This window comes from Seriola dumerili, unplaced genomic scaffold (genome assembly GCF_002260705.1).
Source record: "Seriola dumerili isolate Sdu_G_001 unplaced genomic scaffold, Sdu_1.0 BDQW01000533.1, whole genome shotgun sequence".
Classification (NCBI taxonomy): Eukaryota; Metazoa; Chordata; class Actinopteri; order Carangiformes; family Carangidae; genus Seriola; species Seriola dumerili.
Genome location: NW_019174788.1, coordinates 2,854,918 through 2,871,863, shown reverse-complemented (window position 1 = coordinate 2,871,863; position 16,946 = coordinate 2,854,918). Strand labels below are relative to the sequence as shown.

Below are 16,946 nucleotides of genomic sequence, written 5' to 3'. Positions count from 1 at the left end.
TCAGTATAATTACAATCACAGTTTTAAAATCAAAATGTGTTTAATCACACATAAGCCTTGGACTCTCAAAAAGTTATATTTATAGTTCTCTTCTTCAAAATGAACCTTTCCCCACATTGTTAGTCTTTCAACCTTGAAAAACATCTTACACATACATACACGAACCCCCAAAACAATTTAATAATAAAAAAGGAATACCATAAAGACACCATGCAGTTGTAGAATGAGTAATCAGCAATGTTCTTTCCTCTAATTTACAATGTCCAGCGTCCCTGCATTGTGGAGCCGTTGCGTCCACTGGATGACTCATGGCTACGTTTGAGTTACAGCTGCTGGGAATTGAAATCTAGTTCCTGCAAAGATTGATGGGTGAGTTTTCTTTCTTTGTTGTTGCTGTTTCACTACCCTTTGTTGTTAATTTTTGTTTATGTTCAGGACTTCATCATCATCATCATCATCATTAATCATCATCGCTCGATTTGTCAGCTTAATATCTGACTGAACTGAATAGATTGTCATGTGGATGTTTCAAGATTAAACACTGAGCTAGCCTGATTGCAGTAATTTCCCCCAGAATTAATAATACTCCTACTGTTCCAAACATCTTGGTCAAACCTCTTGAGTTTGCTTCATTTGCAGCCACCACAGGCTTAAAGGTCTGCAATTAATAAAAAGCAACACAACTGGGAACAATTACTTAGCAAAATTACTGGTCATTGCAGTTTAGCCTAAATTTCAATAGAGGGCATTATTTGAACACGTGGCTGCCAATGCACTTCACTTCAACAATGGCCTTATTCATCCATCGCAATCCCCTCCTTTGATAACATAACACACTATGACATGTAAAACAAAGACACAGCATTATGCTGCTGATTATTTTTGTTTCTGTTTCTATTGTGTGAAGGCTTCATACTACAGTAGTTAGATAATCGGTGCAGATAATGTACAGGGTAAGCAAATTAAGACTTAATAAGTATTAAAGTCACAATGGTCAAATTCTCACACCTCCTTGTGATTTGCTGCTGAAGAAACAATAACCTGCATGGGTTCTGAAAACTAAAGTATTTTTGTCACCATATATATTTTCATTGATCCTGTTCACCTGTTATATTGACTCCTTTATCTGCCATGTTTACTACAAAGTGCTGCTGTTTTTGAATTATTCACACAAATACGTTGCCACCTTGTTTTAAAGCGGATCATCATTACTATGTAGGGTCACCCTGGTAACTGCGATATCATTTTTTGCGTTCTTCAGGACCTTCTTTTCCAAACACATGTTGTAAGGTAATGCCTAAAAAATCCCTGAACATTTATCCATCTTACTTAACTATCTTTACTCAGCCCCAACAGACGTTTTTACTCCTTAACTCTGCAAAGGAAACCACACAGCCCACTTCCTCTCTCTTTGTGGCTTAGATAGACTGAACGAGAGTTAATAGACATAACTGAGAAAAATCCACATGAGCGGAAGGAGATGACTAAGAAATTAAGAGGTAAATACACATAGAAACTTTAGAAAGCTGACGCTCCTGAGCTTACAGTGTCACTGGTTTGCAGGAGTATCCAGCGTGAGATTGGGTTAAAGACACGACAGTGTCACAGAGACAGACTGTGCATCTTAAATTTACTGAAGCAAAAGCAAAAATGGAGGTGACACACGTGAGCAGAGCTCACGTGTGTCACATTGGCCCGAAGCCTCTGTGTGAAGTGACTGTTCATATTTTTTGTTGACACAAAATTAACCACAAAGAGGAATAAACATATATTTAAAAAAAGTTTAATAAACAAATGACAAAATCAATTTCTGCAATTGCAACAGACCTTTCAGAATTTATTTGTATACAAAAATATTCACATATTGTATGAGCCATGTTCACAGTCTTACATATTCAGATACTGAAAAACACTGACAAGTGGTTGTTGCATGCAGAAACCTCTTTCTTGGCATGTTCAAGCACAACCAGCCATTTCGAGATGTTCTCTTAATACGGCTTCTGACTACCATAATGTATTTCTATGTTTCTACGTTTGTCCTATATCTGTGCCAGGAACAGGTTGCCTACAGTAGCCTTATCTCAGTTTACTAAATTGAAATGCATTTTTACATTTTCTCCTAAGAAGAAACACAAAGTAAGGTGACCCTGAACAAACCAATCGACCAGCACTGCACCTGCAATCTCCTTTTTTTTTTTTTTTTTTAAAGTATATTTTTTGGGCTTTTTTATGCCTTTATTTGATAGTACAGTAGAGAGACAGGAAATGGGGAGGCAGAGAGAGGGGGAATGACATGCAGCAAAGGCTGTCTGATGCGGGACTCAAACCGGGGCCGACTGCAGCGAGGACTGTAGCCTCTACACATGGGGCGCCTGCTTAGACCACTACGCCACGCGACGCCCCTCACCTGCAGTCTCTTAACAAAAACTTAAACTCTTACTATTTTTTGCCATTAAACTTGACATCATCAAACTTAACTATCTTCCCACCACGTGTCACAACCTCCTTCTGCTCCCATGTTTCCACCTCCCCATTTTTCTCCTCAAAGCGCCGCACCACCACCCTCCCTGTTGTAGGCAGGTTGCAGGGCAGGTCCTTGGCTGCCTCTTGGTAGAGCCTCATTTTCATGAAATCCTGCATGAGGTCGGTTCCACCTGTCGGGACCAGAGCCTGGTTTTTGTTCTTGTCTTCATGCAGTGCTTTTAGTAATGGCGATGGAGACCTGTGCAGAGGGGCTGGATCCCTGTTGAACGGTGATGGCGCCCTGTTTAGTGGTGCTGGATCCCTGTTGAACGGTGATGGCGCCCTGTTTAGTGGTGCTGGATCCCTGTTGAACGGTGATGGCGCCCTGTTTAGTGGTGCTGGATCCTTGTTGAACGGTGATGGCGCCCTCCTCATTGGCGATAGATCTCTTTTCAGTGGAGATGGATCCCTCTTCAATGGTGACGGAGATCGATTTCTGGCATTAAGATGGGGTGCAGGTGGCTTTAAGAGCTCTCTTTGAATAGGTGTATGGGTGACGATGCCTGCACCTCCGGCCCTTCGTATGTCACTAATGACCCCCCCCATGGATGCCCTCAGGGAAGGGTCGGGCTCCACCATCCTACACACGGCGTGGCAGTACGGCTGATCGTGCAGGGTTTCCTTGATCTTGGCGGGGCAAACGCTGGGTGTGTACAGCCGAATCCGGGCACAGAGCTCAGCGATGATCTTACCCATGGCCCACACATCAGAGCGCTGGTCCCGCTGGTGGCACCTCCGCAGCACCTCAGGGGCTGAGTAGGCCTCGTTCCCCATGTCCATGGCAGAGTTGAGACCATGTCGGAAGAACTTGGCTAGTCCCAGGTCAATGATTACCGCTCTGTTTGTGTTATGTTCCACCTGGAGGCCAAAAGTTGTTTAGTTTAGGGCGGAAGTTCTTAGCTTTACAAGCAGGATAACATTCAACAAGCCAGTAATTCTGCTTCAGTTTCGGCCCATTGAGGAACCACGGATATCTGAACCAAATTTAATACAATCCATCCGACCGTCGCTGACATAACTCACTCTGAATCAGAGTGGTGGACCAACAGACCAACACTGCTAGCATGTCTAAAAAGTATGACAGGAAAACAAATGCAAATGGACAAAACACAAACAAATGAGGAAATGATCTTTACCATTTTGATAACACACATATCCCACTGAAAAAAGCTTGTAAATAAGTTTTAAAAAAATAAGGTAATAGAGAAACAAAAAGATAAAATCTGTTATATTGTGTTTTGCTCTGTTATGTTACAAAAGTAAACTATATTTACTCAGACTAGTTTCTGATTACATCCCTGTTTCTCCAGAATCGTAAAATATTAACCATTTGTGTGAAATTTTTTAATTGGTTCCAAATGTGAAGGATTCGCTTTAAGAGTTCCCGAGATATTGCATTCACAAGTCCAAAACCATATTTTGCGAGGTCACCGTGACCTTTGACCTTTGACCATTGACCACCAAAATCGAATCAGTTCATCCTCGAGTCCAAATGAAGGTTTGTGCCAAATTTGAAGAAATGCCCTCAGGGCGTCACGGAGATACTGCGTTCACAAGAATGGGACGTACAACCTGAAAGCTCTGGCTCTCGCCGGCGCTGAGGCATAAAAACTGATCAACGTTCCCAGATACAATTTTCTGAATTTGATTACTTGTCAGAGATTTAAGTTTTAACATTTTGATTACATGGTTCCAATATTATTGTAAATTCATTAGCGTCTCCCGTGTTCCTCGGAAACCTCTGGTGTGTTGCGTATCTGTATTTGTTTATTGTTTGTACGTGTCATTGCTTGTGCAGAGCAGTGAGCTCTCTTTGCCTCTGCAGATTTTTAATGGCACAATGCAACCATCCAAGCAGTTCTTCTTCACATTGTCTCTTTATGTGGTTAAATTGAAATAAAAATGAATTGAAAATCAAATTAAAATCTCAATACTGGCAAAATTTGGACTAATACACTGACGGTACAGCGTGGACACCTCTCCACTCACCATGATGTTTTCAGGCTTGAGGTCTTGATGGACAATATCTTTGGAGTGGAGGTGAAGCAGCCCCTCACACATGCCGATTATGATAGTTCCTTTATTAGCTTGAGTCAACTGTGGAGATGACAATTTGAGATGAAGTTTAAGCAGAATACTCACACCCTCTTTCTCATAATGAGTTGCACGCCCTATTCTTTCAGGCCTGAATCGGCCGCTTCTCAGAAGTTTGTGAGGCGTTAAACATTAAATCAGTGGTGTACAGTAAACGTTAAAACACTTTCAACATCACACATTAAAGGACTGACTTTTGTTGAAATAGAAATATGGCTTTGTTAGCTTTATGTCAGTATTCTTGATGGACAGAAATGAATCCAGATTTGTTCAGATTTCAGTCAGTAAGTGCAGCATGAGGTGATTATGACTCAGATTCTAAGGTTTGGTAAGTTGTAAAGATTTTACCGGTGCACACTACAGAAACCTGATGTGTCCCAAATTACCTTGATAGAAAGATACGAAAAATATCAGAACGTGGTTTTAACTACTATCCTTAATTTCATCTTGAATTATGTGCCTTTTTTCTGCCGTCAAATGACAATTTTACCTGTATTTTAGACTTTGACGCTTTGAAGATGGTGGTCTCCAGGTCTTCTCCAAAGATGAACTCCAGAGGAATGATCCATTTCCCGTCTTTGAGATTTATGTTTCCCAGAAGCCTCACTATATTGGGATGATTTGCCTTGCTGCAGATCAGTGGCATCGTTTGGGAGAAAGAGAAATTTGACAGTATAAAACCATGTGGATCCTCTATCTTTAGGTGAGCAGCTTCTGAGTGAATGTCCCGTAACCAAACGTCACATGCATTGTCTTAAAGAGGTTCGGGTTAGCAAAGTTAGAAGAAGAGAAGAAAGCCCAAGCTCTCCATGAAGTCAACAAAAAACTATTACTAAGGTCATAGTCTGCAAATGACAGTGTTAATATGTTTTATATTCAAGCTACCAAATAAATACTTACTTACTCTTGTAGCTACAGTGGAAATATTAAAGGAAATGAGGGACCCAACAAGTATCAACAATGTTACTTATAATACGTACAATAGATTAATGATGGTAACACATTATAATGTAGTTACAAGCAGACATTTTAACTGTTCATTAATGCGATTTCCTTTACTTTAATTAGGTATTATTGAATGATATCTTTATATGATAATGTGCTATACAAATAATCACATATTTGCTTATGATTACATTATAGTGTGTTATAAACCATTTATGAAATGTTTATATACGCTGAAAAAACAAAGTGTGGCTCATTTTTTCAAAATAAATTCTACAGTAAATAATTTCATTTCAAGCTCAATTAAGTTACCCTTGTTTTCCCATTTGTTTCCCATCTTTTTCTTAGCCATAAAGTTGCCACAACCTTATTTCCTCAGTTATTGCCTTCTTCTCTTGTACTTACATATCTGTATGTACCCACCATGTGTTTTATTGATAACCCATCAAATAAATTCCTGTCATTTTCAGGCTGCAGTTGAAAGCAGAAATGTGTATCTACCTGTTAAACCAAAGTGGTGCGATAAATTACTATCAACGTTTCCTCAAGAAAGACTATCCAATGTATTGCATGGAACCCAGCAATAATCTTTACTGGAGTGGATTCAACTTTGCTGAACTCACTAAGCAAACTATGGTTTCTGTCGTTTAACATTTGGTTGTCTTTAATTGTAAATGTGTTCTTGTTTCTGTCTCTTTTTTTGTGATGCGATAATACTTTGTGGTAAGACGTTTTTGTTTTAATTTGCATCACATGTAAACATGCCACTCTGAAATGTTCTGTTGTGTTGTTATAATTAAGGCAAAAATAGGAAATAGGAGAAGGAAGAAAAGGAAAACTTTCACCACATTATAAAAATATGGTGATTACTCAGCAGTTTTTTTTTTCCCTCTCTAACATATTGGAAACTTGGGTGTTTTCCCAGACTGCATTTTAATAAATGACCTTCTCCTTTTTAACTGGGACTTGCTTACTTACTTGTACACTTCACACTCTCTCTCCAGGTCCTTCTTACTGATTAGCTGGTGCGGGACCTTCTTTATGGCAGCCCAGGTGTCATTGTATTTCTCCCTGTACACCTTCCCAAAACAGCCCTGTGCCAGAGTGCCGGTGGAGTACGCCATCTGGGAGACGTCCTGAAGGCCTGCAGCACGAGAGTGAGCTCATTTTAATATTTTTGTTGAACTCCAGACTAAACAATGTAAATACAGTAGTCCCTGCAGAAAATGCAGGTTTGGTGAAGACTCTGATGTTGAGATTGTCAGACATTTTGACTTGTGGTCATCTTTGATGTTGTAGTTGGTGATGCTGTCATTGAATCCCCTGTTCCTTCATTCAGTGTTTATGTGTGTCTTCTTATAAGTCCTGTTCCTGTTCCTGTTTTTGAAGGAGGCTGGTGTGATTTTTGGGACTTTCCTCCTTGTCACCCTGCACAATGTTTGAGTGCTAGTGACTGTGATGTACTGGCAAATTCAGACAGGACCTACTGGTATGACTGTTGTTACTATTACGTGAAGGCAATTAAACAAGTGACTCATATTTAGCTTAATTCCAATCGGCAGGGTGTTTCAGTTCTATTTTTTAGCATAAAGTTATTTATAGAGTCACCAACTAAATCAATACCTCTAACAGCCTCCACACGGTGGAAAATACATTTACACAAGTACGCCTTTAAGGTAGTTGTACTTTACTTGAGTATTTCCACTTTATGCTATTTAACGGGTTAGTATTTTATTTTTTACACTAACAGAGAAGCAAGAGTAGCGAATGAAATATGCGTTGTTATGAATGAAACTCCTCAGCAGTATATAAAGTAGTTCTAATTAGCTTCACTTACAAATGTGCTTTAAACACAAAAATGCATCAGTAACAATGTCTAATACTATAATATAACACTTGCGGGAGCCACAAATCATTTACATCTGTTGCCTTCTGTTGTACTTCTGATAGTAAGTACGTTGTGCTGATTAAACTTCTACTCTAGTCTCCTAGTAGCTCAGCACTACTGTGCTGAACTGTCTAATATTTCTACACAAACCTCTCATCCTCCTTCTCTTTTAGCATGACTGAATCTGTCAACACAACCGTCCGTCAGAGAAAAAGGGCAAATATGTTCACATGAGTGAAATCATTCCCAGGAAGGGAGTGTCCCCTCAGTCTGCTGGGAAAGACAGAGAACTATGTGTTCTGCTCCCTGATAATCCGACAGAAATGCCATTTTACATTTTTCACTTGATTAGAATCAAAATTTGAATCGCTGAATGAATCAGAGATTTGGAACCAGGATGTCCTGAATGTCCTGAGTAACCTGCAGAACAGCTAACATGGATAAATAATACAAGCAAGCTGCTGCTCACCGCAGTGACCGTGTAAATCAACTATAACTGAACCTGTTGTTTAAATAGAAAAACAGACATGTTTATGGTTTTAAGAAATTTGACAGAAGATCAAAGTGTGTTGTATAACAGGATATTAGAGGAGATACTAAAAACCCGACAAACTGGTAAGTCCACAAGAAATGACAAGCGCGTCTTTGCATTGACTGGGGCAGGAAGTTGGCAACAAGTTCTTAAAAAGATTAGTCATACTCAAAGGACAGAGAGAAGTATAAAAGTATAATAACCAGTGAACATACGAAAGGCTCATCAGCAAATACATTCTAGTTAAATAAAGGTGCTTATCCTATAATTACCACCTCCCAAAGTGCTATAAGCTATATGATCCACAACCAAGATAATGCGCTGACAGGTTCAAAACAGCAGGTAAACAAAGAATGAAAAGGTTAATGGTAATTTCAATACTACACTATCCTACAAATGTGTGGATAAAATTGCGTAAGTAATCCTATACGTTTCCGAAGAAATCTACTCAGGGGCCTACCTTGTTGCTGTAGAGGGAAAGCAGCTGCGTCAGGTCTGAACATGAGATAACATAGTTGTCTCTCTTTATACCTGTTCCACGCCTTCTTGTATCTGGTCCATGGCCCTGAGCAAACGAGGTGAAGAATGAGAAACACGACATAAGATAGTGTGCCGTAGAACCAATGAGAATAGAGAATGTCAGCTGAACAGAAGGATGTTTGACTTCGTAATTCAGGCTGCATTGACGCTGCCAAGATGAGGGGAGGCGGTATTCCCTCTGGCATGATCACACACATATAGGTTGGTACATACACAGCAACAGATATAATATAATTCGTTATAGTAACTCTAATACAGTGGTTAGTTAGATTTTACAATACGTCAGAATCATGGATGGACCCATGGGTGCAGACACTTAAAAGGCCCCTCTCCCATGAGCACTGCTGTGCCATTTTGCATTATGATGGCAATGTTGGTACACTATTGGATGGATTTCCCTGTTTTGTATATTTATCCATCTATATTTTTGTACATTGCATGCTTTTATTAGAGCGACACAGGGATGATAGGAAATGTTACAGGGAGAGAGAAGAGGATGACATGCATTAGGGACACTGAAGGTCATGGCTGTCACTTTACTCCCTCGGGCGCCTAGATCATTTCATTTTGTCCAGTTACATGTAAAACTAAGACACACTCCCATCAGCTGTCTTGGTAAATGCAAATGTTAGCATGCTAATATGCTAACTAACATGTTAAAGCACGTTAGCTTTGCCGCTGTGAGCGTGTTCGACATTCTGATGTTAGCATTTAGCTCAAAGCATCACTGTGCCTCACAGAGCTGAGAAGACTGAAGACTCTCAGTCTTGTTAATGTAAGCTAGAACCCAATAATTCAATCATCAACGCTGAAGGGAATGTGAGTTGTAGGTGTCTGTTCTGCTGTCAGACAAGTTGCTTTGCTAATTTTCATGTTGCTAGCATTACAGTGGACTAACTAGGCACTGTGCAGCAATATTAGGGGCAAATCCACAAAAATAAACATTAAATCAACAGATATTAAACATCATTCGGACATCCCTACTTTGGACTAAGCCCTGTGATTTTCCAAAGCACACTGACTTTAAACGGAGGGTCTGATCACTGTACAGATGGGTGACAGATAAAGTCTTATTTTAAGCTGCTGGGCCACATTGAGGATCCAGGGCATCAATGCTTCTTCTTATATGTTTTCCAAGTCTCTGACTCTCTGCTGGAGGGATCAACAGCATTCTTCCAAATTATATTCCTCTTCTTGGTATTCTGATGATGACACATGAGGTAGTTGAATTAAAAAATAGTTGTTTCAGTTTCACTAATAATAGTTCTGGTTGCCATTACTTCATACCCAGTTGCTGTTAAGCATTACTCACAAACAGTAAATGCTACCGTGAGTACTACTCCTGACATTAGTTGGCATCACATCCTCCGCCCTCGCTCTTATTGTTTTTTTCCCCACTGAGGGACACTTCATAGAGTCTTATTCAAATGGTGTGGTTTCATTACATTTCACTAAGAGGTGGCTGGTAAATACAGCTTTCACAGGAAATAATCTTTGATAGGAAAATCTGCCCCAAGTTCAGACAATTCTTGTCTTTATTGTCCTGCCAGTAGCTACCACTGAGCACCCTGGTGTCATGCCCCCAGTAACTGGGACTTTGGGGATTTTAGAAACCAGGGGGGAGTTTACGTTCTCCAATTGAGAAAATAACCTTGGTGGATATTACACAGGCTCATTCTAGTCTTTTTAGACTTTTAATTAACTATAGGTGATGATGATGATGATGATGATGATGATGATGATGATGATGATGATGATGATGATGATGATGATGGAAACAGCATTTACATTTACAGAAAAAATAATTCACTGAATAAATAAAATAGGGAAAATTTAGCATGTTGACCAACATACACACTTGACTCACTTGCACTCCTCAGAGCTTGGTCAGAATCAGTCTAAAAAGTGACACCAAACAAAATGTACAGAAATTCAAACATGGCAAGAAATTTTTCTTCCCTATTTGTAAAATATGACGACCCTGTTTTATATGCACTCTTCTAACAAAATATGCAAATGTTGGTGAATTGATTTTGGGATATTAAAATAATTTACTTTTTCACTTTACTTAATTTTTTTCCTCCTTTTTAATATTGATTGTATTTAATATTTAAATACATTTTTTAATGTTTGTATTTGACCTTTAAATCGTGGTTAAGCCCCTGCCTTGCAGAACAGCCTCAGTGATACATGAGAACAGAAACATTGCCAGATGTTAGATTTCAATGAAACAATTTCAGCTGCATTACTGATGATGGATCAGCAGGAAGTTGGCAAACTGATTTTTCAAAGATGGCAGTGTTACTTTTCTTGTTTCTCTGTCACTGTCTTCAATGAGAAATACATCTCAAGCGACCACTCACAGCAGGATTTTTCCTTTCCCTCACCTCCTACTTGAGTTGCAGTGAACTGCCATCATTCTTCCTACATATGTGCAAACAAACACAAGGACAAAATGACTAAATGAAAAATGAAAGCGATTAGCCTAAGTAGGTCAGGAGAGTGTTGAGAGTGAAAGAAAGAGGAAGTCTGATTCATTGCGTGCTTACTTCAGTACATTCAAGGACACGAATGAGTTAAAACTATGAAAATGTGCAGAAATATCTGCTTAGGGGAACGTTATATTCGCATGTGTATTAGAGCAGTCTGCTTGTGAAGACACATCGTAATGGCAGGTGTGAAGTTTGCCCTCTCTTTCACTCTCTCTTCCGGTTTGTCGCAGATTATGAAACATGTTAGCACATAGCTACATGTGTTGTGGAGGGTACTCACTGAAAAAGCTCTTACTTGTAAAAATCCATTTCTTCTGAGGCTGTTAATTAATAATAATCATACACGAATGATAAAAAATCTTGATTAAAATGGACTCACATGATTAAGTAAAGGCTAAAGAAGGAAAGAAAGGAATCAATTCTAAAAAACAAAAAAAAAAGTTTCTCCTGTGCTCAGCCTACTTTGTACATCGAAACCACATGTAAGGACGTCCATGTTGTCCGGTTCAAGTGAAATGGATGACTTGCAGACTTCGGCATAGAGGATCAGTAATGGTTTTTCTCCACCAGATGGGGATGTACTATTGATAGTTGTTATATCTGCACTTCATGTAGCCTACTTCATGCACAGTTACTTCCTGGATCGGGCTCATTCATTGGAGAAGTCCTCAACAACAAGTTATCCACTGTGCTGAAGCTCATTTGACCGCCAACAATGACCCACCCAACGGATGATTTTTTCTGTCCTCAGCAGAAAAGTAAGTTTGGATACTTATTTAATTTTATTGATTCAGGAAGACATTCAGAAAGCTTTTTTACTGTGCTCATCTTCAAGGGCCTTTTTTCATTCTCAGCCTGGAAACCGGCTTTAACTGGAAATCAGTCTGTGCTTTATGAAGCCCAAAACTCGTTTTTTTTTTTTTTTTTCAAATCACAGGTTTTTATTCATTTCAGTGACAAAAAGAAATAGTTTTATTAATGTTTTTGCAGCTGAGATCATACCAGTAACAAGCTAACAATTAAAACAAAAAACCTGCGTCACTCTTCCTGCAGTTATGTTGCTTACATTCCTTGACATGCAGTGTTGCTGTTATGCATTAACTCATTATAAGTAGTATTAGTAGCAGTATTATCTCGCTGTTGTTAATCGCCAGGGGGATTTTAATGGTCAGCATTAAAGAGTATTTTTATCTGATGAACAGGTTATGTATACATTATTAAGTTTACACAACAAATCCTGTAAACTTTAATCTAGTCTAAAAACTAAAAAAAAATGACGTTTTGCAAATGAAAACCATTATTATTAAGTTAATTGTATTTCGTTTTACACTTGAAGGTAGCCAGGGTCCCCACACGCAGGAAAGTGGGTATGTTTCTGTCTCTTTTCCCCCTTTTATTAACTTTTACAATCATATCGATGAGATTAATCTGAATGTCATCTAATGCGATGCTCAGCCAGCGATGGCTGGAGTCATTTTGATTAATGTTTGTTTCCATTGATGCAGCTAAAAATATAAAATATATGTGTATATATATTTTAATGTATTTCACATGTATTCCTCTCTTTATAACAGTGATGCTGGCTTCTCCTCCAACATGGAGCACAGGTTTAGTGATAATTACAATGAAAATGCTTTGCCTGTAGCAGATAAAGGCAGCTTTGTGATACCCATTCCTAAAGAGGAACTAGGGGTTTGTGAGCGGCCTATGGGAGGAGAGATAGTGCCACAACTGCCAGACCTTGAATCTCCTCCCTGTACAAATGGAAAGGCCCCCAAAAAGCCTGAGTCACAGTCTGTAGCAGCTCTAGCTCAAGAAGACAACTTTCCACCACAAAGCAGGCCGATAGCCCTGTCAGAGAACGGCCTGCAAGAGGACGCTATCAACACTTTATCCAGAACAGCAACGATTACGGAAGGAGAGCCGGAATTAGAGAACTGCACCATGGATGCCGGAGGAAACCCAGCGAAACCGAAATGCCCGTCATCTGTTCCCGTGGGTGTTAGGAATGGCAACCACCCCAGGAAAAGAGCTACAGGGAATAACTGGAAATGTAATTAGAATTTCATATTTCATTGATTTTAAATTGCTGCTTATGCTTTATTGAACGTATCACATTTTTACTATTTTTGATTATAAATAACATGGAATAATATACATGTATGCAATATTTTTTAAATCGTATACACAAAGTGGACACTTTCTCTTGTATACTTATACAATCTATTTCAAGTCATGCCATTAATTTGACCTTTATGAAGTTCATAATGTTCAGTTTTTTTGCTGACATTGTTGGAATTTCAATTATATATTTATTACAGGACTCATAGTTAAAGGAGGTGGTACTGGGCTGCATTATATTGAGATGTAATTCAGTTGTTTTGTCCTTCGCATCTACGAACATGAGGAGAACACATTTCAATATAATGCAGTCCAGTACAGCATAAAAACTATGACGTCAATATTAAATCATACCGTATGAATAAATAAATAAGCAACATCAACCATCATAAAAATGGACAATTATGGCAGAGCAATTGTATTGGGTTGCAATTTCCATCTTAGAGTGTAATAAAACTACTAACTCATGAGGAAACGTGATTTTTATCAGTTTTCTTTGTCATTTTTTTCCAGTTTGCTTTTTCCTGGCACTTACATGCATTCCTGTGTCTGAGGCCTTTCCTGGTAAGTGGTGGGAAGTGAATATAGTTCCATATTACTCAACTATTATACAGTGCATCTCTATATTTATACTTTCTTTAAGTTAAATTGTCCTGAATAGAAGCTAAAATAATTTTCTATAGTGTACTCTGATCATTATTTTGACCATTAATGCATATGTTTTTTTAACTACTTGATATTGATATTTCCTTGTATTATAGGAGCTCAACCTGCAGGAGACCAAAAGTGTAAGTTACATTTTATAAAACTGTTTTGTGATTTTTTATCATAGTAAGAGATGTTTGACACTCTTGCTCTGAAATTTACACACATTTTACCCCGGGGAGCTCTTCAGCTGCGATCATCTGTTACTCATCAATGTGTTTTTGCTCTTTTACTTACCACAGACCAGCGCTTCATCTGCACGGACACGGACAAATGCCCAGAGCTGATAAACATATACGGACACGATGACACTCTTCTGTACTCTCGAGACCCAAAAGCAGATTTTCCAGTCTGTTCTGATAATTCTTTACCTGCTCTGAAGAACTGCTCAGTTTGCCGTGACCAAGACCAAATCATCATCATTTGCCAAGAGGACGTAGGGAAATTAGAGGTGGAAGCCAGCGGTGGATCGACTATTCAAAACATCTCCCCTGTCCGTAAGTATGCCCTGAATGTATTCAACATGTACCTCTGCTGTTTTTGGTTATTTGCCGGGCACAAAATTAATAGACACCAAGGTTGTCACTGAACTAAATCTGGATTAAAATAGCGAGTTTTTTTTTTTTTTTTATCTGATATAGAAGCTACATTTGACTCAACACAATTAAAATGGGCAGTGTTTAATTGTACCAAACAAAAATCCCACACACTGTTAATTTGCAACGTTTTGGTGCTTGACCTTCATCGGCAACATTATGTTTGCTACTTTCGATCGGTTCCTCCGTCTCCTACGCGCCTCTCAGTAAACGGATGAGCGAAATGTTCCTCTGCTCTGAATATTTAATTGCTCTAAACTCCTTACTCAATGTTATAGTCTCTGAAATGGTTATAGGGGTTTTCCCTGAAGCAGCTGTGTAGCGGAGTGGTAAACAGCTGAAGATCGCAAATGAACAGTCAGCAGTCCAAAAGTATATTTTATATATATTTTAGCTCTGTGACTTTTTAAATTTATTTATTTTTATTTCATAAATGTTGTATTTTCTATGATGTTAGCAATGTTCACAGTGTTTAAGGCGGCTCACCTCCCACCAGATTATACACTCAGTTGGCAGTTTATTAGGGACACCGAGCTAAATCCAATGCAGTCTAATACAACAATTCCGCAATAAAGCCTTCCTTCACGAAGGTTATGATGTTCAGTTTTTAATTTAAACTGGTGTTTTTTTTATTATTTTGTCCATCCAATTTAATTCAATGAGGGTATGTTAAATAACAGAAACACCGCTCTGTACAATGCACCATAGTTCTACAGCACCACAGACTACGTCCTCAAAAATGACCAATTTCAACAAAAACATGAAGGTTGGAAATATATTTTAAATATGAATTGCAGCCGTATCTTAGTATCATATAATCCCAGTATTATTCCCATTATATACATAAATCAAAAGGGATGAATTGGATTGGTTCATGTTTTTGTGTGTAACACTGCAGGTGTTACAGCACAGGTGAGGTTTGCGCTTCATATATTGTACATGTACAGCTAATACTGTATACAGGATGTAACAGCAACCTTTAATCTCCCTTAAATAGATTGTGCCATCCTGAAATCATCATTAAATTTTAATGTTTTTATTACAAATAAAACATATGAATCCATTAAAACATAAAATGTTGTGGAGTTCCTGATTCCTGTTTTTAAAAAAAAAATGTATTTCTTCTTCTTTAGGTGAAGAGCAGCAGCAGCCAAATAATCATGCAAATACTGGACTGAGTTCCAGCTGTGGTACGTACTAAACACAAGCACTGATTGTCATTTTGTCACTGATATTTATTATGATGGCTTTAAATGTAGTTGCCAGAACGCTTATTATTTTTGTTGCTGTGAATCAATATGATAGCAATGTGTTTTCATTCTGTAGGTCTCGTTTTGATTGTGGCTGCAGCACTTGGTATTTGCAACGTAAGTATGACTCAATATGATCGGTGATCACACAACATGTTCAACTGAAAAACAGTATCAAATGAAATCAGATTTCTGTATTAGTCACTGAGGTGAATATAGTTAAGTGCTATTCAAAAAATAAAAATGATTGCGTGTTTTGGATATGAATTAATTTGTTTTTTATTTTTTCCTTTTAGTGCTTCTAAGAAGGTAAGTGCTGTCTTTTTTTTTTTTACTGAGCCCATTCATCATTATCATTTCTGTTTCCAGAATTAAGTCAACAATTTTAGCACAAATCACTCATCTACTTACCTAAACAGGATTTACACAAAGTCTCAGTCTAACCAAAACCTCACCTTCTCTAAAATATTAGTTTCAAATATGAATTCCATAGATACGGGAGTGGACTAGTTATCTCTACAGCGACCCTGAGAGCTCCACAAGCTGCAAACTTAAAACATGGAAATAGGCAAAACAGTAAAAAAAATTCAGAAATTCAGAAAACATCTTCACCAATTTGACAACATGTGCTGCAAATACTCACAACACAATGGAACAGGCGCAGGTTCGAGTCTGAGCCCCTGGTCCCCTCTCTCTCTCTCTTTCTCCCTGACTTCCTTGTCTCTCTCTCTCTCTCTCTCTCTCTCTCTCTCACTGTCCCTATGGGAATAAAGGCAAAAAACGACTTTAAAAATAAAGCGATGAATCTGGTTGGGATGCGCTTGCATGGATGTTTTATAAATACATAATTCATCCGACATACAGATGTTTTCTGAATTAGTTTGTGTTTTGTCTATTTGCCTATTGGCATGTTTTTTCTTAACTTGCACTGCGTTGAGCTCTGCGCTAGACACTTAAATGCCTTAGACACATACGTAAATGTGTCCCTGATTTTAATATGCATTTTTTTTTTTTTTTTAGTATGTGTCTTGTTTTTAATATGTGTGTTTTTTTTTTTACTTGTCCATCATATCCGCTTGACCGGAGGAGAATGATATCTCGCTCCCATGTATTTAAGCGTAAGATATGGAAGTGACAATAAATCTGAATCTGATTCTCAAGGCCACCATAGGTCTCACTAATGGACTGTGAATATCTTTAATTTAATAGATTCACACTTGACACACTTTCCCCCCCTTTTTTTTTGCAACAGGTGAAAAA

The 16,946-nt window shown here is 38.4% G+C and overlaps 1 protein-coding gene across 3 annotated transcripts; it reads right to left on the bottom strand.

Annotated features, from left to right (window-relative positions):
• Window positions 1-2,320: 2,320 nt before the first annotated feature.
• On the bottom strand, window positions 2,321-11,367 carry LOC111235783 (spindle assembly checkpoint kinase-like). 3 transcript variants are annotated; one of them, XM_022764330.1, is made up of 6 exons: window positions 11,295-11,367; window positions 8,443-8,547; window positions 6,541-6,706; window positions 5,108-5,246; window positions 4,513-4,620; window positions 2,321-3,381 (listed from the first exon to the last, which is right to left on the bottom strand). In XM_022764330.1, exons 2-6 carry the CDS (start codon window positions 8,483-8,485, stop codon window positions 2,440-2,442), a joined length of 1,398 nt encoding a protein of 465 aa, XP_022620051.1. In that variant the 5' UTR covers window positions 8,486-8,547; window positions 11,295-11,367; the 3' UTR covers window positions 2,321-2,439. The 3 variants fall into 3 exon arrangements, with proteins under 3 accessions (XP_022620051.1, XP_022620052.1, XP_022620050.1); XM_022764331.1 differs by lacking the exon at window positions 11,295-11,367 and having other exon boundaries at window positions 2,321-2,827; window positions 2,870-3,381; window positions 8,443-8,651; XM_022764329.1 differs by lacking the exon at window positions 11,295-11,367 and having other exon boundaries at window positions 8,443-8,651.
• Between the last annotated feature and the right edge of the window lie 5,579 nt (window positions 11,368-16,946).